The sequence below is a fragment of the Sarcophilus harrisii genome, chromosome 4 (genome assembly GCF_902635505.1).
Source record: "Sarcophilus harrisii chromosome 4, mSarHar1.11, whole genome shotgun sequence".
NCBI lineage: Eukaryota > Metazoa > Chordata > Mammalia > Dasyuromorphia > Dasyuridae > Sarcophilus > Sarcophilus harrisii.
This window is the reverse complement of record NC_045429.1, coordinates 336,899,127-336,916,355: the sequence shown is the minus strand read 5'-3', so window position 1 is coordinate 336,916,355 and position 17,229 is coordinate 336,899,127. Positions and strand designations below refer to the sequence as shown.

Here is a 17,229-nt window from a genome sequence, read left to right as displayed (position 1 = left end):
AGGTATGTGCTGGTTAATGTTTAATACTCTGAGGAAAAAAAAAAAGTTCTCAACACGCTTTTAAGTTTAATCTGCAACATTAACTTTTCCTCAATTTCTTAAATATGAAATATAATATAAAATATAAATATAGTATGATATATAAAGGGGATATAAACAATTGTTTTGTTATAGGTTTGCTGATGTCTGGTGTAAACGTTCACACTGAAAACTTAGCAATAGGCTTTCTGCAGCAGGTTTGAGCTGGTTCTGACATACCCCTGGCTCCTGTCTGTACCCCTTGACTAGGGAGCCTCACCCACACCGTAAGCACAAAGAAGCTATTTTCAGGGACACCAGTATCTCTGGATTGGGGGAACAAAGTTTTCTCTCTCTCCTCTTTAAAAAAGGGAGAATTTCCCCTCCTTGTGCCCTTTTGAGGGACTGTCCCAAGCCTGGGAGGGGGATAGATTTGAGGGAGCTGAGGGGTACAGAGAAAGAGAGACTGGGCTGGGGTCCAATCATTCTTTCCCCCAGGCCCAGAGAGAGATGTGAATGTGATAATTGCTGGGCCCATAATGTCTGTGGAAGCTTTAATGAGCTCTGGCTGTGATCTTGGGTTTGATTATTTTTCTTTCCCTACAAGAGACACTACCCTACCACTCTCTCGCTTACAATATGCCACTGTCTGGTTCTCCCAGTGCCAAGAAAGGAAAAACACAAAGAAAATCATGGCTGCTGGAAGATCCTGGTCATCCCTTTTTTTCTCCTGCACTGAAACCTGTGGTGAGATGGATAGTACAATGGAGAGCAAAGTTCTGGGAGCCCAATCTCCTCTTCTCTAGCAGAAGGAATGGGGTGGGATATGCAATTTAGCTATACTCCCTGCTGTCCTTCCTGAGTATTTGTCCTTATCTATCTTGAGATCCTTATAGATTCCTTTCAACAAACATTTATTAAATTTATTAAACACCTCTGGTGCTATGTACTGTTGATATAAAGGAAAAAAAAAAGAATCAATTTCTACTCTTAAGAAGCTTACTCTCTACTTTGTGTATGTATAAATGTAGCATAGCATAGCAACAATTTGATATAGTATAAGGATATTTATTCTGTTAAGAGAACTGGGGTTCATATCCTGCCCTTGACAGTATACTCTCTTAACTCTCTTGGGCCTCGGTTTCTCCATCTGTAAAATGAAGGGAGGTTGGGCTAGGGGATTTCTACAAAGTTTCCTTCTAGCATTAGAACTATGTTCCTAAGTACAGATTAGGACTAATAACACTTTACTTTATTACCCTCGTTCTTGGCGCTGTGTCTGGCACATAGTAAATGCTTAATAAGTGTTTATTGATGGACTGCTTCTCTCAGCTGGCTCAACTGAGTACAGATGTGTGACTACCCTCAGGGGCTAGGCTTGTACTTTGTATCTAAAAGCTAAAAACTAAGTCTCTTGTGCAATGAACCAGGGTGTTCCCCCCAGCACTCCAGCATTCCTGCATCCCAGCACTTCAGCATTCAGACATCCCCACTGGCTATTGACTCATGGAAGACAATCCATTTGTTCCTGGCCCTACTGGGAGCCCTCTGAGCAGCTGAAGAAGGGATGAGAAAAGAGGAAGAGACCAGAGTAGTTCCAAGGGTACACTAGGACCAATGAAAGATCATAGATTTCAAATATAATAATAATTAGCACGTTTAACCTATAGCAGATTGTTTGCTGTCTTGGGGAGGAGGAGGAGAGGAAGAAAAAATTTGGAACACAAAATTTTGCAAAGGTTAATGTTGAAAACTACCTTTGCATGTGTTTGGAAAAGTAAAATACTATTAAAAGAAAAAATTAGTATATACATGCATATGCACATATATGTCTTTAAGGTTTGTGAAATATTTTACTTATATTTACTCATTTGATCCTTCCAAGAATACTATGAAGTAGGTGCTATGATTGTTTCCATTTTATAGATGAAGAAACTGAAGCTGAGAGACCTTAGGTGACTCACCTAGGATCACCTGGGCTAGGGAGTGACTGAGGCAGAATCTGAACTCAGGTTCTTCTTGCTCCAAGTTCAGAGACATGATTATGTTGTGTAGGCTGAGAAATTCCCACCTGTTCCTGTATAAAGCTATGACTCTCCTTCTTGGGGAACTTGCCTCCTGAAATTCCGATCCTTCAAAATAGGGACTTCTATGTTGGGATACTCCCAGACCTTTCAGCTCCAGAGGGAGCAAGCAGGGGTTAAGTTGAGCCTGGTAGGCAGTGACATGTCTCTGAGGAGGGGGGAGGAGGGAGGCAGGGGCTTTCTGGAATAAAGCCCAGGGTTATCTCTGTGTGGTTTGCCTCAACCTGTCCCCAAAGCAAGCAGAGTTCAGTGATACACTCAGTTGGCAGGTGGCGGGTGCTCAATCAGCCCCCTGTCAGCCTAGAGGCTGTTCTACATCACCTGGAATGTCCGTGTCAGTAGGGGACTGGGAAAAGGGTGAGAGATGTGGGCTGTGCGAAAGTTTTGGACTCCATTCTGCTCTGGCACGGCAGCTTTGCTCTTTAAATCCTGAAAATTGGATGAAGGAAACAAGAGGGAGCAGGAGGGTGGTCTGACGTGTTCTAGATGTTGATCTGTTATAACGGCCTACATGCTCTTTCTCTCCCCCCACATATATCGCTATAATATCACTTAATGGTGCATGGAACTTTATGTTCTCTCATTTGAACCTTGGAACAACCCTGTTAAGTAGGTGCTGTTATTACTCCTGCTTTTAGAGATGAAGAAATGGAAGCATGGAGAGGTTGTGACATCCTCAGGGTCACCTAGTGTTTGAGACCAGATCTTCCTGACTTGAGCCTCGCATTCTATTCACTTTATCTGCCTAAATCCTTAACTCGGATTCTCCTTGACTCTGTAACCCTCAGGCCATCATTTTATATTTTATTGTATTTTATATATTTTATTTAATTTACATATTTTTAATGTATATATCATCTCCTCTGAAAGAACATAAGCTCTTTGAGGGAAGAGACAGTCTCATTTTTGTCTTCGGATCCCCATTGACTATCATGAAACTTTGATGCATTGTAGGCTCTTAATAAAAGCTCAGTGATTGCTTCTGAAGTGGGATGTTCTGGGGGGACCATGTACAGCCTTAGGCAGATCTGTCCCTTTTCCTTTCCCATCTCCCTCTCTGGAATAAAGGTGTCCTTTTATCTTGCTCTCTAAGTCCAGCCAATCATTCTATATTTTATTTTATTGTATTTTATATATTTTATTTATATTTATATATTAATTATATATATTTTAATGCATATATCATCTTCTCTGAAAGAACATAAGTTCTTTGAGGGAAGAGACAGTCTCATTTTTGTCTTCGGATCCCCATTGATTAGCATGAAACTTTGATGCATTGTAGGCTCTTAATAAAAGCTCAGTGATTGATTCTGAAGTGGGATGTTCTGGGGGCCATGTACAGCCTTAGGTAGATCTGTTCCCTTGTTTTTCCTTTTCCCATCTCCCCCTCTGGGATAAAGTTGCCCTTTAATCTTGCTCTCTAAGTCCAGCCATTGTTGGTTTTTTAGACTGCTTTCCCCAATGGCGAACAGAAAGGAATAGGAAGGAGTTCAGGTCAAGCAATGGAGAAGACAGAGCACTGCTGGAGAGCATTGCCCCAGAAACCCAAATGGTGTTGAGGGATTGAGGCTCTTAGCACGGAATGGTCATAGAAGAAACTCTGTGCTTGTTCATCAGGAATCCTAAGCTTCTCTGTGGGAGGAGCACAGTGTTCTCTCCTAGCTTTTTTTTTTTTTTTTTTATTGGAGTGTGGAGTTAAGATTGTAATCCGTGTCAAAACCATACCCTCTGGCAAAACATCATTAACTCTGAATCATCTCTTTTGTTAAATTTAAAAAAAAAAACACCGTACATACAGAACATACACACACACACACACACATACAGACACACAACAACAACAACAACAATAACAACAATAACAACCCCAAAGGGCTTCTTGAGGTATATGGGCAGCTGTGTACGTGTATAAAAAATGGTATCTGAGTTGGCTTCTTTTTAGGGGGGAGGAGAATCTGAGTGGCGTGGGATGGGGGGCGCGGTCACCCCGCACCCAGAGGAATCAGTATAAAAATAGCTGTGGCTTAAGGGTAAAAGAGGCTTCTCCCTGCTTCTCCTTGAAGCTCTATAACTCCTGACTGCTGAGGCCCGGGGCTACTGAGCCATGAGCACCACCTTCCTTCAGAGCTCTTCCTCTACCTATGGGGGTGGCTTTGGTGGGGGCTCCTTGAGGGGAGCCTCTCTCCTGGCTGGTGGAGGGTACGGAGGGGGGAGTCTCTACAGGGGAGGTCAGATTTCTGCCTCTTCAGCTAAATTCGTCTCCTCTGGGTCAGTGGGAGGCTACGGTGGTGGAATGAGCTATGGCTTTGGTGGAGGGACTAGCGGGGGTTTCAGTGCAGGATATGGAGGTGCCTTTGGAGGGGGCTTTGACCTGGGGGGCAGTGACGGCGGCCACCTGTCCGGCAATGAGAAGGTCACCATGCAGAACCTCAATGACCGCCTGGCCTCCTACCTGGACAAGGTGCGGGCTCTGGAGGAAGCCAACGCTGGCCTGGAGGTGAAGATCCGGGACTGGTACCAGAAGCAGGGTCCCACCAGTCCTGAGAGGGACTACAGCCCCTACTTCAAGACCATAAAGGAGCTTCAGGACAAGGTAAGACTGTGAGCTGGGCAGAGATGCCAGCTAACCAGGGCACTAGCTGAGTTCTAGATTTCTGCTTTCAGAGTTACTGATGACACAAAAGCAATTACTTTAGATTCAGACAATGATTGTATTGTACCTCCTCATGTACAAAATAACTTTTGGTGTCTTGCAGCGTGGGAGGTGCTTATCGATTGGCAAACTCAAGGGATATTTTCTGATTGGCAGCAGGGGGAACATACAGGGCACACTATTCCTTATGATTGAGAGCACAGTTAATAAGACAGCAACCCAGTGAGAAAAGCTGCCTTGGCTTTTCTGTTAACTTTTTCTCGAAAGAAAGGATAAGTGTGCTCATAGCTGGACCCAGTGGGAAATGAAGGACTGCAGTAATCCCTTGCAGCAATTGCTCACACACATAAAGTGGGACCTGAGTTCCAGTCAGTCAGTCAGTTAGTCAATAAACATTGATTAGGCACCTGCTCTGCGGCAGATATAAGTGCTAAATGCTAGGGATACAATATTCAGCAAAGGACAGTCCCAACTCTACTGCTGATGAGCAGGGTCTTCTTCTTCGAGTGCTTTCCTTATATCAGCTCTGTGAAGATGGGAGTATAAATAACAGCTCCATTTTTTCTCCATGGAGAAAGACAGGGCTCTGACAATCATTTGGTTATTCTCATATGCTTGGTAAAATTCCAAGTCATATATGGAGCAGACTCTAAGTCTCTGTAACATCTCAGATGAGGAAGTTCCTAAGGGGATAGGGAGTTCCTAAGCTGGGGGCTGTGAAAAGATTTTAGGGGATACTTTAGCTTGGATAGGAAAAAAATGACACCTTAATTCAATTTATTTATCTTATGTATTTAACTCTATATCTTTAAAAACATTATTCTGAGAAGAGACCTATAGGTTCTACCTGGGTGCCCATGTTCATGTTCATGTTCATGAGCCCCAAAGATTAAGAACTTCTGCCTTAGATGGACTCTAAGAGCCTCTCCATTGCTGACATTCTGATACATCTGGCATTCCATACGCAGTGTATGTAGGCTGGGGCAGTAAAATGGAGAGATTAGAATTAGGAGTTCTGTTTATTGTTAGGATTTCTTATCCCTCCTATCACTAACTAGACTTAAATTCTTAATTCTATGGCATTCTAGCTAGACCCCTTTTCTTGGCTCAGCTGTGGATTCTTTAGAGTAGCTCTATCTCTTCAAATTTGTATGTGCATAGTTGGTGGGAGGTGCTTGATTCTGGACCTTGTGTGGAAGGGCAAGGGGGGGGGGGGCAGGAGAAGAGTCTGTGTAGGGGTACTATGCGGTGAACTTGGAAGAGTTGCAGCTAGGTTCTGAAACCTCACAAACTCAGCCAGAAAGAGCAGTACCGGTTAAGAGAGATGAGGAGGGGTGGGAAGGCCCTACTGGAGGCAACAAGGAAGGAGGATACAGAGGGGATCTCCAGGGAGATTCAGGTCTCTCCTTTTTGTAGATCATGGAAGCCAAAGCTGACAACTCTGGCATCGTTTTGGAGATTGACAATACTCAGCTGGCTATTGAAGATTTCAGAAATAAGTAAGTTCATGACTCCTTTTCCCCCTATTCTCCCTTGTTCCCTCCCTCCCTCCTTTCCTTTTCTCTCTCCTTTCTCCTGTTTTCCCTCTCTCCCTCCCTCTTTCCCTTTCTCTCTGTCTCATTCCCTCTCTGTCTCTCCTTCCCCTTTGCTTCTTTGGCCAAAACCCTCATGCAAAGAAATAGAACTGCTCCACTATTTTTGGTTCTGAACTTTTTCCTTAATTTCCCAGGTATGAGAATGAGCTGCACCTGCGTCAGAATGTAGAGAGTGACATCAGGGACTTGCACAAGGTAATGGAAGAGATGAATTTACTCAAGACTGATCTGGAGATGAAGATTGAGGACCTGAAAGAACAGCTGGACTTGCTCAAGAAGAATCATGAGGAGGTGAGAAGAAAGCAGGAGGCAGACAGAAGAATGGCCTGAGGCTTATTAACCTTCTATCTTGTGGGGAGTATAGGATTAGATTTAGTTAGAAGGAAATTTAGGGAACCCTTAGTCCAACTTGTTCAAGGTTAATTGGCAATTAGAATTTGAATACTGGACCTTTAAATCCAGTTTTTCCTCCTTGTCTAGGACTGTGTATGAATGAGCCTCAGAATGATCTGGGGGACAACAGGGCAATTTCTGAATGGTCTCATTTCATAGCCAGGCTATTTCCTCATAGTAGCCATAGCCTTTGCAGGAAGAGCTCAGTTCTTTAGGAACATTGTCACAATGTGTGTCCGAACAGAGAGATTTGTTGGAACAGGAGGGAGTTAGAAATTCATGGCTCCTCTCAGATCCCAGCAAAACATTTATGCCTAGATGTGCTCAGTTCTTCTCCCTAGCCAATAAGAGGGGAATTAGGGTGGCCAGCATTATTTGGTTAATAAAATAGGAAATAACTTTGGGTAAACCTTGATGTATCATTTTCTCCCTCTGAAAACTTGGATCATTAGTCCCCTCCCTTGTTTCTGAGGGAAGAAGCACATTCTCTACCAGTTCATGAATAGTGGAGAATGTGCTTCTTCTCTCAGAAACAAGATGCCGATAGAATCTATTTTTCCTTTCCCTGTTGCTCAGGACTAGAAGCATGATGTCCAATCTGGGTTTTCTTTCCATCCCTTTAGGAAATGAAAGAGTATACCAACCAGCTAGTGGGTCAAGTCAATGTGGAGATGGATGCAGCCCCAGGGGTAGATCTGACCCGTGCCCTTTCTGAGATGCGAGAGCAGTATGAAGGCATTGCCGAGAAAAATCGTCAAGATGCCGAGGCCTGGTTCTTTAGCAAGGTGAATCTATGCGCAAGACCCCTCCTCGAGGCCCTCAGTGTTCATTGGTGGTCATTGGGGGGCTGTGTTGCCTCGGCAAGCTGCCATTGGGATGGGACTGATCTATCTTTGTGGGACCCTTGCAGACTGAAGAACTGAGCAAGGAGGTGGCTTCTAATACTGAAATGATCCAGAGCAGCAAGACTGAGATCACTGATCTGAGACGCACGCTCCAGGGGCTGGAGATCGAGCTTCAGTCGCAGCTCAGCGTGGTAGGCACTCCCTTCCTCCCCCAGACTCCCTGCTTCTGCATCCCTGCTGGGTCAGAGCCTTTTCATGCTTTCCTCTCCCTCCCTTCATCAGAAAGCCGGGCTGGAGAGCTCCTTGGCAGAGACGGAGAACCGTTATGCTACCCAGCTGCAGCAGATTCAGGGAATAATTAGCAACATCGAGGTCCAGCTCAGTGAGCTCCGCAATGAGATGGAGTGTCAGAACCAGCAATACAATATGCTCTTAGACATCAAGACCCGGCTGGAACAGGAGATCGCCACTTACCACAGCCTGCTAGAGGGCCAGGACTCCAAGTAGGCAAAGGGTCTGGGGGCCATCCTGTGGAATGGGGACTATCTTTCTGGTAGAATCATCAGTGGGGCTGTGAGTCCTTGTTAAAGCCAGAGTAGTTGAAGGGAAGGAGTTTGAGAATCCATTCTAGAGAGTGGTATAACTTGTTGGAACTGGCTTTAGTAATTCTAGCCCTTGAAGAGAAGATTTTAGGACTTTAAGGCACTGAAACTTGGAAAGATTTGGTCTAGCTTTCTCAATTTACAAATGAGTAAACTAAGGTCCAGAGAGAAGTGATGTGTTCCAGGGCCATGCAGCTATTAAATATCTAATCCATCATTCCATCCAGTGGACCACCCAGCTTCCTCAAGCTTTGAAATGGCTTCTGCTTTGCTCTTGCTCATATGGATCCCAGCAAGAACATAACCATTTGCTATTATCACTGATTGATGGGTTTGAATATTGGCTTCAATACATCCCAATTTTATGATTATGTGCAAATTACTTAATCTCAGGTTTCTCAACTATGAAATTAGAGAATTGGATTAAGTGATCTTTACCAAGCTCCATAGCCTATGAGTCAATACATTATTTAACACCTCTGAACTGCAGTTTTCTTATCTGTAAATTATTATCAATAATATTCACATTGTGTATGAAACAAAGAGAGAATGTAGTAGGATAACTTTAAAAAAAATGACTACACTGAACTTTATCTTGGGAGGACCTCACACAGGGTTTTGCCCATAGTGGGCAGTTAATAATATTTGTTATATTGAATGGAATCTTCCTCTTTCTTTTCTAGGATGGTTGACTTAAGAACCAGAGAAGGTAAGACCTGTCTGGCTTTGGCCAGGGCTGGATGAAGTTTGGGAAAATGTGGAGATAGCCATGGATTTTTTACCAGGAGCCTGACAGAACTTAATACAATTTTATACCTATTCACTATGAAGAGGCTGCTTCCATTCTGAAATACATTTTCTTTCCTAGTAAACTCCTGTTTCTCCTTCTGTTCCCTCCTTCCTTCTTCCATCCTTTGTCCCTTCCTCCCTCCCTCATTTCTCTTTCCATCCCTTCCTTCCTCCTCTCTTTTCTCCCTTCCTCCCTCCTTCCCTCCCTCTCTCCATTCTTTCCTTCCTTCCTTCCTTCCTCCTTCCTTCTTACCTCCTTCTAATGCTTCCTCTCTCCTTGTCCCTTCTTCTTCCCTCTCTTCTCTCCCTCCCTCTCTTCTTCCATTTTCTTCCTTTCCCTTTTTCTTTCCTTCTTTCCTTTCTCCCTCCTTCCCTTATCCCTTCCTACTTCCCTTATCCCTCCCTCCACTCCTTCCACTCTTTTTTGTTCCTCCTTCCTTCATTCCTTCCTTTCTTCCATCCTTCCCTTCTCCCTCTTTCCCTCCCTCCCTCCCTCTCTTGTCCCTTCCTCCCTTTCTCTCTCATTCCTCCCTCCTCCCCCTTTCCCTCTCTCCTTCCTTTCTTCCTTCCTTCTTTCTTTCCTCCTTCCCTCTTTCATTTCTTCTTCCCTTCTTTCCTTTCTTTCTTCTTTTCTCTCTCCCTCCCTCCTTCCCTTCCCTCTTTCCACATTTAATTATGTCAACATCATATACAGGGAACGTTGTTGGGCTGAACTGAGGAGAACAGAACCAGATAATTGCTAGTGAGAAGGGCAGCCTTTCCAGTACTAAGAAGGTGACAGTCCCATTGTATGTACTGTTTTGCTGGTCAGACATAAAGACCAGGGATTCTTAATCTTAGTTCCTTGACTTTGTTTTTTGAATAATCTGAAAACAATTTCAATATAATGATTTTCTTTTCGAATCCTATGTATTTTATAATATGCATTTAGTAGCATTATTCCAAGAAGGGCTTCCTAGACATCACCAGAATGCCAGAGGAGTTTATGACAGAAAAAGATTAGGAACCCATTCCAACAGTGTTCTGGTAAATGTTTAACAAGTAAGCTCCCTCATCCTCCTCAAAAAATGTATGCAGAAGGTATACTGTTAAGTTTAATCTGCATTATTAAATCTTCCTCATCACTTTCTTAAATTTAGAAAATTTACAAAACAACAAATCAGGCTCTAATTTGTAGTTTGCTGATTCCCAAAGTATGTGAATACTCACATAAAAAGTTTAACAATCACCTCTCTGGAGTGTGTTCAAGCTGGCTCCAGCACAACCCTGCACTGGTTTAGCCTAGTTGTGCTTAGTTCTAGGCACCATATTTTAAAAGGGACATTGATAGCCTGGAGGGTATCCGTGGAGATAAACCACTTTTGGGGCATATTTTAGAGGGGATTTATGTTCAAGTATATTGGACTGTATGGCTGCTAAGGTTCCTTCCAACTCTTAAATTCTGTAATTCTGTGATCATAAAGTCCCTTCCAACCCTGAAGGCAATCGTTGGATATATTGGACACTAGGCATGAGCAAAGAACAGTCCAGGTCTTGTACCATTACACATTCTCTATCTTGAAGGAATTTACCAAGTTGTGTTCCTGGATCCTATTGCAGAACCTGACAAATAGTCAATGTCTATTAAATGCTTATTGCTTGAGTGCTTATAATGACTCTGATTCTATTTGCTATTTTTTTTAATAGCCTTCAGATAGTACAGTGGAAAGAGAATGTAGGTTCAAATCCTGCCTTTGATGCTTACTCCTTGTCTGAACTTGGACAAGTTGCTTAAATTCCCTTTACTTCATTACCTACAAAACGAAAGTTCTGGATTAGAAAGCTTCTGAGGAACCATTCAGTTTAAAATGTATGATCTCATGATTAAAACCAAAGCAGCCTGGAATGCCCCAATTTTATGGTCCAGTCCCAAGATATGTTTATCTCATCCCTTTTCAAATTGCATTGTGCTAAGATCTTTGTGTAGATTTAGGGACATCTAAGGCAGGAACTCAGTCTTATTTGTCTGCATTCCCTCAGTGCCTTGCATAGTATCCTGTAGAATAGGTGCTAACTAAATATTTAGTGAACAAATAAATGGCTTTTTAGCATGGATACTCTAAGAGTCTCTTTGCCCTTTTTTATCTGATCAAAGGCCTTGCCTGAATCTGGAGAAAGATGAGCTTTCCTCCCCATAGTAGTTTCCACTCAACTTTGCTCTTTTCAACAATGAGGTAATTCAGGGCAATTCCAATAGACTTGTGATGGAGAGAGTCATCTGCATTCAGAAAGAGGACAATGGGGACTGAATGTAGATCACAACATAATATTTTCAATTTTTTTGTTGTTCTTAGCTTGCTTTTTTTCCCTTTCTGATCTGATTTTTCTTGTGCAGCATGATAAATGTAGAAATATATTTAGAAGATTTGCACATGTTTTATTTATATTGGATCACTTGCTCTACAGGGGAGGGGAGAGATGGGAAGAGAGGGAGGAGGAAAATTTGGAACAAAATTTGGAGGGTGAATGTTGAAAATTATCTTTGCATATATTTTATAAATAAAAAACTATTATTAAAAATTAGAAAAAAAAAGTAGTTTCTATTCTCTACCATTTTTTTCTTTCTTTTTTCCCCTCATAGGTTCCCTTGGTGGAATAGATGGTAGTAGCAGTAGCAGCAAAGTCCAGATCACCACGGAGGAATCAGTGGATGGGAAGGTGATTTCTTCCCAAAAAAGGGAAGTCTAAATCTTCACTAGAGGCAAAAGAGAAGGTCCTTTACCTGCCTGGCTGAGAGCATGAACAACCACAGTGGGAAGAAGGATGGAAATTCAAGTCTTTGCAGTGGGAATTGGGTGGCAAACATGGAAACTGCCAGTGCTATCCTCTTTTTTCTCCCCAGCCCACTGGACTCCCACCCCACCCCCTTTTCAGTAGTATGTTTTAGTAGTAGTAGTTAGTTCCCAGTATGGAAGCCTGAGAAAGCAAGTATATTGTGTAACTGGTGCTCCACTCACTGTACTCTTTCTTTCTGTGAAATAAAGTTTTTCCTTCTGTTTGCAAATGTTCTTTTGCTGTGGGTCCAGTTTTTTTTTAATTGGCATTTATGAGGAATTATGGAATTCCTGAGCTATTGTGGAAATCAGGCCTAATTTTTTTCTCCCTTCCCCTTTTCCTTGATAGCCTTTTATTCTGGGGGATTTCCAGGGGGTAATCTGTATATATTGCTGCTGAATAGAATGGTGCAGCTCCTGTATTATATATAAAAGAGAGACATCCTGGTGTAGGGGAATGGGATGCTAGATTGAAAGTCAAGAAGACTTGGGCTCAAAGCTCACTCCAAAGACAGAAATTGTGTGACCTTGTACAAGTCATTAGGTTCCTGTAAAATTTGCAAAATGAGGGAATTGGACTCAGTGACTTCTCAGATCCCTTCTTGTTCTCAATCTCATGGTTTGTTGCATGCAACACTGGCAGCACAGCAGATAGAATTCTGGGCTAGGAGTCAGGAAGACCTGAGTTCAAGTTCTACCTCTGAGACTTATATGCTGTGAGACATCGGAGAAGTCACTTAAACTTTCTCAGCCTCAGTTTCCTCATTTGTAAAATGAAGGTATTGGACTAAATTGTCCTCAATTGTTTCTTTTAGCTCTAAATCCATAATCCTATGATCTGTTGCATGTAAACAGAGAGGTAGTGTGACATGTCAGATGGAGAAATGAATTTGAAGTTAAATGGTCTGGATTCAAATTCCACTTCTGAAACTTGATCATGTATGATCATGGATTTATCTTTTCTGAGCCCTGGGTAACTCTATGCTGGTGGTCATAGGTTCTTGATGTGTTGAGATTTATACACACACACATATCCATCCATCTCTCTTTCTCTCTATATATATTTGCAGCTGAGGAATGGCGGGGTTTCTCAATGGGTACACCCCCACTAGTCTGTGCTGCCTCCTCTTCTCCCTGCCCCCATCTTCATTTTGGTCAGGAAAACCATTCCCACTCCCAGTCCTGCCTTTGCTCAACCTGATTCTTCCTATAATACTTTGCAAAATTCTTACCACACACCTATTATCACTCATGCTGCCTCCCATTGGTCAAGCCTCCACCTTCTGCCCTTCAAAGTCTAGGGAAAAGTTTTTTTCTCCTAGGAACTCATCTCTGATTTAAAAGTGTATAATTCCAATGTGTTACTAATTCTAATAGTCAAAACAGCTCCCCCAGTACTTCCCCAACTCACCTAGTTCACCTTCACTGCCTAAATGCCAGCTCATTGAAGCTATATGTGTGCAATCAAATCTATATTTATGGTTTTAGGACTCTCTTCCTGAGACACTCCTCTCTCCTCTCATATCCTCTCCTCTCCTCTCCTCTCCCTCCCTCCCTCCCTCCCTCCCTCCCCTCCCCTCCCTCCCTCCTCTCCTCTCCTCTCCTCTCCTCTCCCTCCCTCCCCTCCTCTCCTCTCCTCTCCTCTCCTCTCCTCTCCCCTCCCCTCCCTCCCCTCCCTCCCTCCCCTCCCTCCTCTCCTCTCCTCTCCTCTCCTCTCCTCTCCTCTCCTCTCCTCTCCTCTCTTCTTTTCTCTCTTGTCCTGTCCTGTCCTCTTCTCCTCTCCTTCCTTCTCCACTTCTCCCTACTCTTCTCCTTTCCTTTTCTTTTATTGAAAAAAAATGTAAAATTATGTGAAGTATTCCATAGCTGTGGTTCCCTATTCTCTGCAAAGAAGTGGGAATAGCTTGTCATTTCCCTTATTTTGGACCAAGCTCCTGAAGACAGGTGTGTGAAACTTTAGGAGAGCAGAGGACCCTTCCCATTTCCCTTCCTCCCTAGAGCCCAAAATGTCTAAAGAGCTAAGTTCCTGGGCAAAGCATGAGAGAAATTTACTGAATTCTGTAAGGCAATACCTATCAGTGGTCTAGTTTTAGACTTGTCTGAAAACAAGAGAGTTTGGAGAAGTCAAATTCTCCACATGTTCCCCTTCTGCTTTCATGAGGCAGAATATCTACGTGGGGGTTCCCCTGGCCTGGGGTAAAGCAAATACATTTTGTGGAACCTCAGGACAGAAAAAATTTCACTGAGACAGTTCTCCCAGAACAGAGATTCCTAAGAGAAGAAGGGAAGGAAGATGATAGAGGGAGTGAGTCAACTCATAGTAGGATAGGATCATAGAGTTGGGAGGGGAATCAAAGAAAGAGAAATTAAGTGTCTTGCCTGAGGTCACATATGTAGTAAACATCAGAGGCAGATTTGATCTCAGTCCTTTCTATTGGACCAGTTCTCATCTGGCATTCTCCCCTGTCTCCCATCAGTCCCCAGTACTAAAATCTGTTGATCAATCAATCATGGAAAAAATCCCTTAACTTCTGCCAAGTAGTCTTTTCTTTTTGTGTGGTTGTTCAGTCATGTCCAACTCTTTGTGATCCCATTTGCAGTTTTCTTGGCAAAGCTACTGGACTCATTTTCCATTTCCTTCTCTGGCTCATTTTATAGATGAGGACACTAAAGCAAATAGGATTAAGTGACTTGCCCAGAATCATACAGCTAGTAAGTTTCTGAGCTCGGATTTGAATTCATGAAGATGAGTCTTCCTGATTCCAGGCTCAGATACTGTATCCATTTTGCCACCTGGTTTCCTTAAGTCTTTTCTAGTCTACAACTATCAGAAACCTCTTCTTCTTGTCTAGCTCAAGTATCTCTTGCTACAACTTGAGATACCTCTGAAAGTATATATAGCAGCAAGCTATTAGAGTCAGCCGAATTTCAGCTGTTCTCAAAACCAGAGTCCTTTTCACCTGCACATTCTTTGGTTTCTTCATCTGTAAAATAAAAGTTTCCAATTAGATAATCTATCTCTTGCAGTTCTAAGTCTCTGTTTCTATTTCCTAAAGTTCTTTCTAGCTCTGTCATTCTATGAATCCATGACTCAAAAGATTTATGGGGTTCTGCCTTTTTAGCTCTCTGAAGCTCTGAGCCATTTAAATAAACAGTGGTTTTAGTTTGGAAAAGCAAGTTGTTACGAAGGTGATTAGAAGGAAGGCGGGGGACTCAGTCCTTGGGAAAGTCCAATAGCTGTTCTTGTCTTCCTAGAAGGCTTTAATTTTCAGGGTACCTGGGGGGACATGAAGAATTTCTCTTTCTCTTCGGTCTTAGTTGGAGGGTCAGTGGGTTGCCTTTTCTGGAGACTGGTCAGATAAGCAGAGAAAGTCTAGGAATCTGGTTCCTGGTTCTAGAGAGATATATATCCCACCCAGAAGCCTGCGGTTAGGTGAACCACAGTATCTCTGAATGGGCTTGCTGTAAGAGTACCCAAGAGTTGACTTGCACCCAAAATGTGTTCTTAAATAGATTCTGGACACACCCCTTTCCTGCCTCCTGTGATGAGGTCAGGTCTTCAATGCTAATCCTTGTCCCTCAACAGAAAATAGGATATTTCTTATTATTTGGAGAATGGAGAATTGAGAATATGATCTTGGATACATAAGAAGTCGTGAAAAACAGAGAATATGAACTTGCTCGTAGAGCCAGCATAAGCATAGGATCCAAGGCTGGGCTTCCCAAAGGGGAAATGGAGCTATCTGTTCCCTACCATGCTGTAATGAAGTGATACTTGATCCTTGCGTTCCTCCAACATGGCAATCCAACTTTAGACATTTCTTTAATTTTATTGGCTATACTCTATGCCTGGAATTCACTTCTTCATCTCTACCTTTCAGTATTCCTGTTCCTATTATTCTGTTATTTCAGTTGTGCCTGATGTTTTATGACCCCATTTGGGGTTTTCTTGAGATACTGGAGGGGTCTGCCATTTTCTTCTCCACTTCATTTTACAATGAGCAAAGTGAAGCAAATAGGATTAGATTTCTTGCCCAGGGTCACACAGCTAGGAAGTGTCTGGGGCCAGATTGGAACTCAGGAAGATGAATGTTCTTGACTTCAGGGCCAGAGCTCTATCCACTTCATTGTCGAGCTGCCCTCTCAGTTTCCTTGTGTTCCTTCAAGTCTCAGCTTCTATGAGAAACCTTTTCTGATGCTATCTTAATGTTAGTTTCTTCTCTCTAAGATCATCTTCAGAGTATCTCTGTATATATCTTATTTGAATAAAATTATTTGCATGTTTTCTCCCCCATTAGACTGTAAGATTGAGAGTGGGGAGTGCATTTTGTCATTTTTTGGGGGGTCTGTTCATTGTTTAGTACAATGCTCATAGTAGGCACTTAATAATTGCTAGTTAATTGATTAACTGTGAGTTTTCTATATGGTACAGAAATGCTGACAGAATGTGGGGCTAGCTATTACTAAAACAAATTCTGACACGTGGAGGACCACCCCACAAATATTTATGAAAAAGAGCATTTATGAAGGAAGAATGAGGCAGTAGTACAAAAGAGAAAGCACTTGTAGTATTTTATACCTACATGGACACGATGATATTCCATGTTAACACCCATGTCTGCGTTTAGGAGATATGGTGGGTGATTGAATGTTGGATTTGAGAAGACCTGAGTTCTGATCCTATCTTGCTGCTGGGTGACCTTGAACAAGTCATTTAGTCTCTCAGCCTCAGTTTCCTCACAGGTGAAATGGTAATAATAATAATTGTACCTATTGTGAAGATCTGGTAAGAAATATATGTATATAATATATGATGATATATAATCATATATGTATATAATATATAATGACATATGATCACATAATATATATTAACCTATAAATAGAAATATAAAAATATATTTTTAAAAATTACATATGTAATAAATTTCTGACACCCTGTTTCTTCTTTATGTTTTAATGATATCTTTTTTTAATAACATCTTAATTTATTATATATTTATATAACTATATAAAAATATGAGTACATGTCATTTATGTGCTTTATATGCTACATGTTATATATGTGCAAAATGATATTATTATTAAAAATCTCCCAAGGGCAGAGGAGATGTGATTGTCCCACTGGAGACACAATCAAATCTACTCTGTTCCAAACACTTCAGGAGCCTGGATGGGAGGAAAAGTGAGGTGTTAAATTACATCTCATGCCACTGGCAAAGATATAATTCAGTCTCTAGCCCACTTTTTATCTTTATTCTGCTGAAGGTCCAAAATGGCTGAGGAGACTGGACTTTATGAGAATCCTATCATTTTTACCATGGGCTGAAATAAAGACTGTCCTATACTTAGTGACTATATTCTACACTGAGTGCCTATATGGGATTTGGGAACTCTGTTCTCCACTTTTGGGGAACCCTAGACATGAGCTAAATGA

At 42.1% G+C, this 17,229-nt stretch overlaps 1 protein-coding gene across 1 annotated transcript; it reads left to right on the top strand.

Moving 5' to 3' along the window:
* Positions 1-4,131: 4,131 nt before the first annotated feature.
* On the top strand, positions 4,132-12,022 carry LOC100928980 (keratin, type I cytoskeletal 15-like). Its single transcript, XM_012548296.2, has 8 exons — positions 4,132-4,695; positions 6,172-6,254; positions 6,485-6,641; positions 7,367-7,528; positions 7,654-7,779; positions 7,871-8,091; positions 8,874-8,899; positions 11,600-12,022. The coding sequence occupies exons 1-8, from the start codon at positions 4,207-4,209 to the stop codon at positions 11,704-11,706; spliced, it is 1,371 nt and encodes a 456-aa protein (XP_012403750.1). The 5' UTR covers positions 4,132-4,206; the 3' UTR covers positions 11,707-12,022.
* Positions 12,023-17,229: the final 5,207 nt, after the last annotated feature.

Bases quoted from the DNA above. Each gene is read 5' to 3' on its own strand.
- LOC100928980 (XM_012548296.2), top strand. From the start codon at position 4,207: ATGAGCACCACCTTCCTTCAGAGCTCTTCCTCTACCTATGGGGGTGGC. The intron at 6,255-6,484 runs GTAAGTTCATGA...TTAATTTCCCAG, and splicing joins ATTGAAGATTTCAGAAATAA to GTATGAGAATGAGCTGCACC. The intron at 7,529-7,653 runs GTGAATCTATGC...GGACCCTTGCAG, and splicing joins AGGCCTGGTTCTTTAGCAAG to ACTGAAGAACTGAGCAAGGA.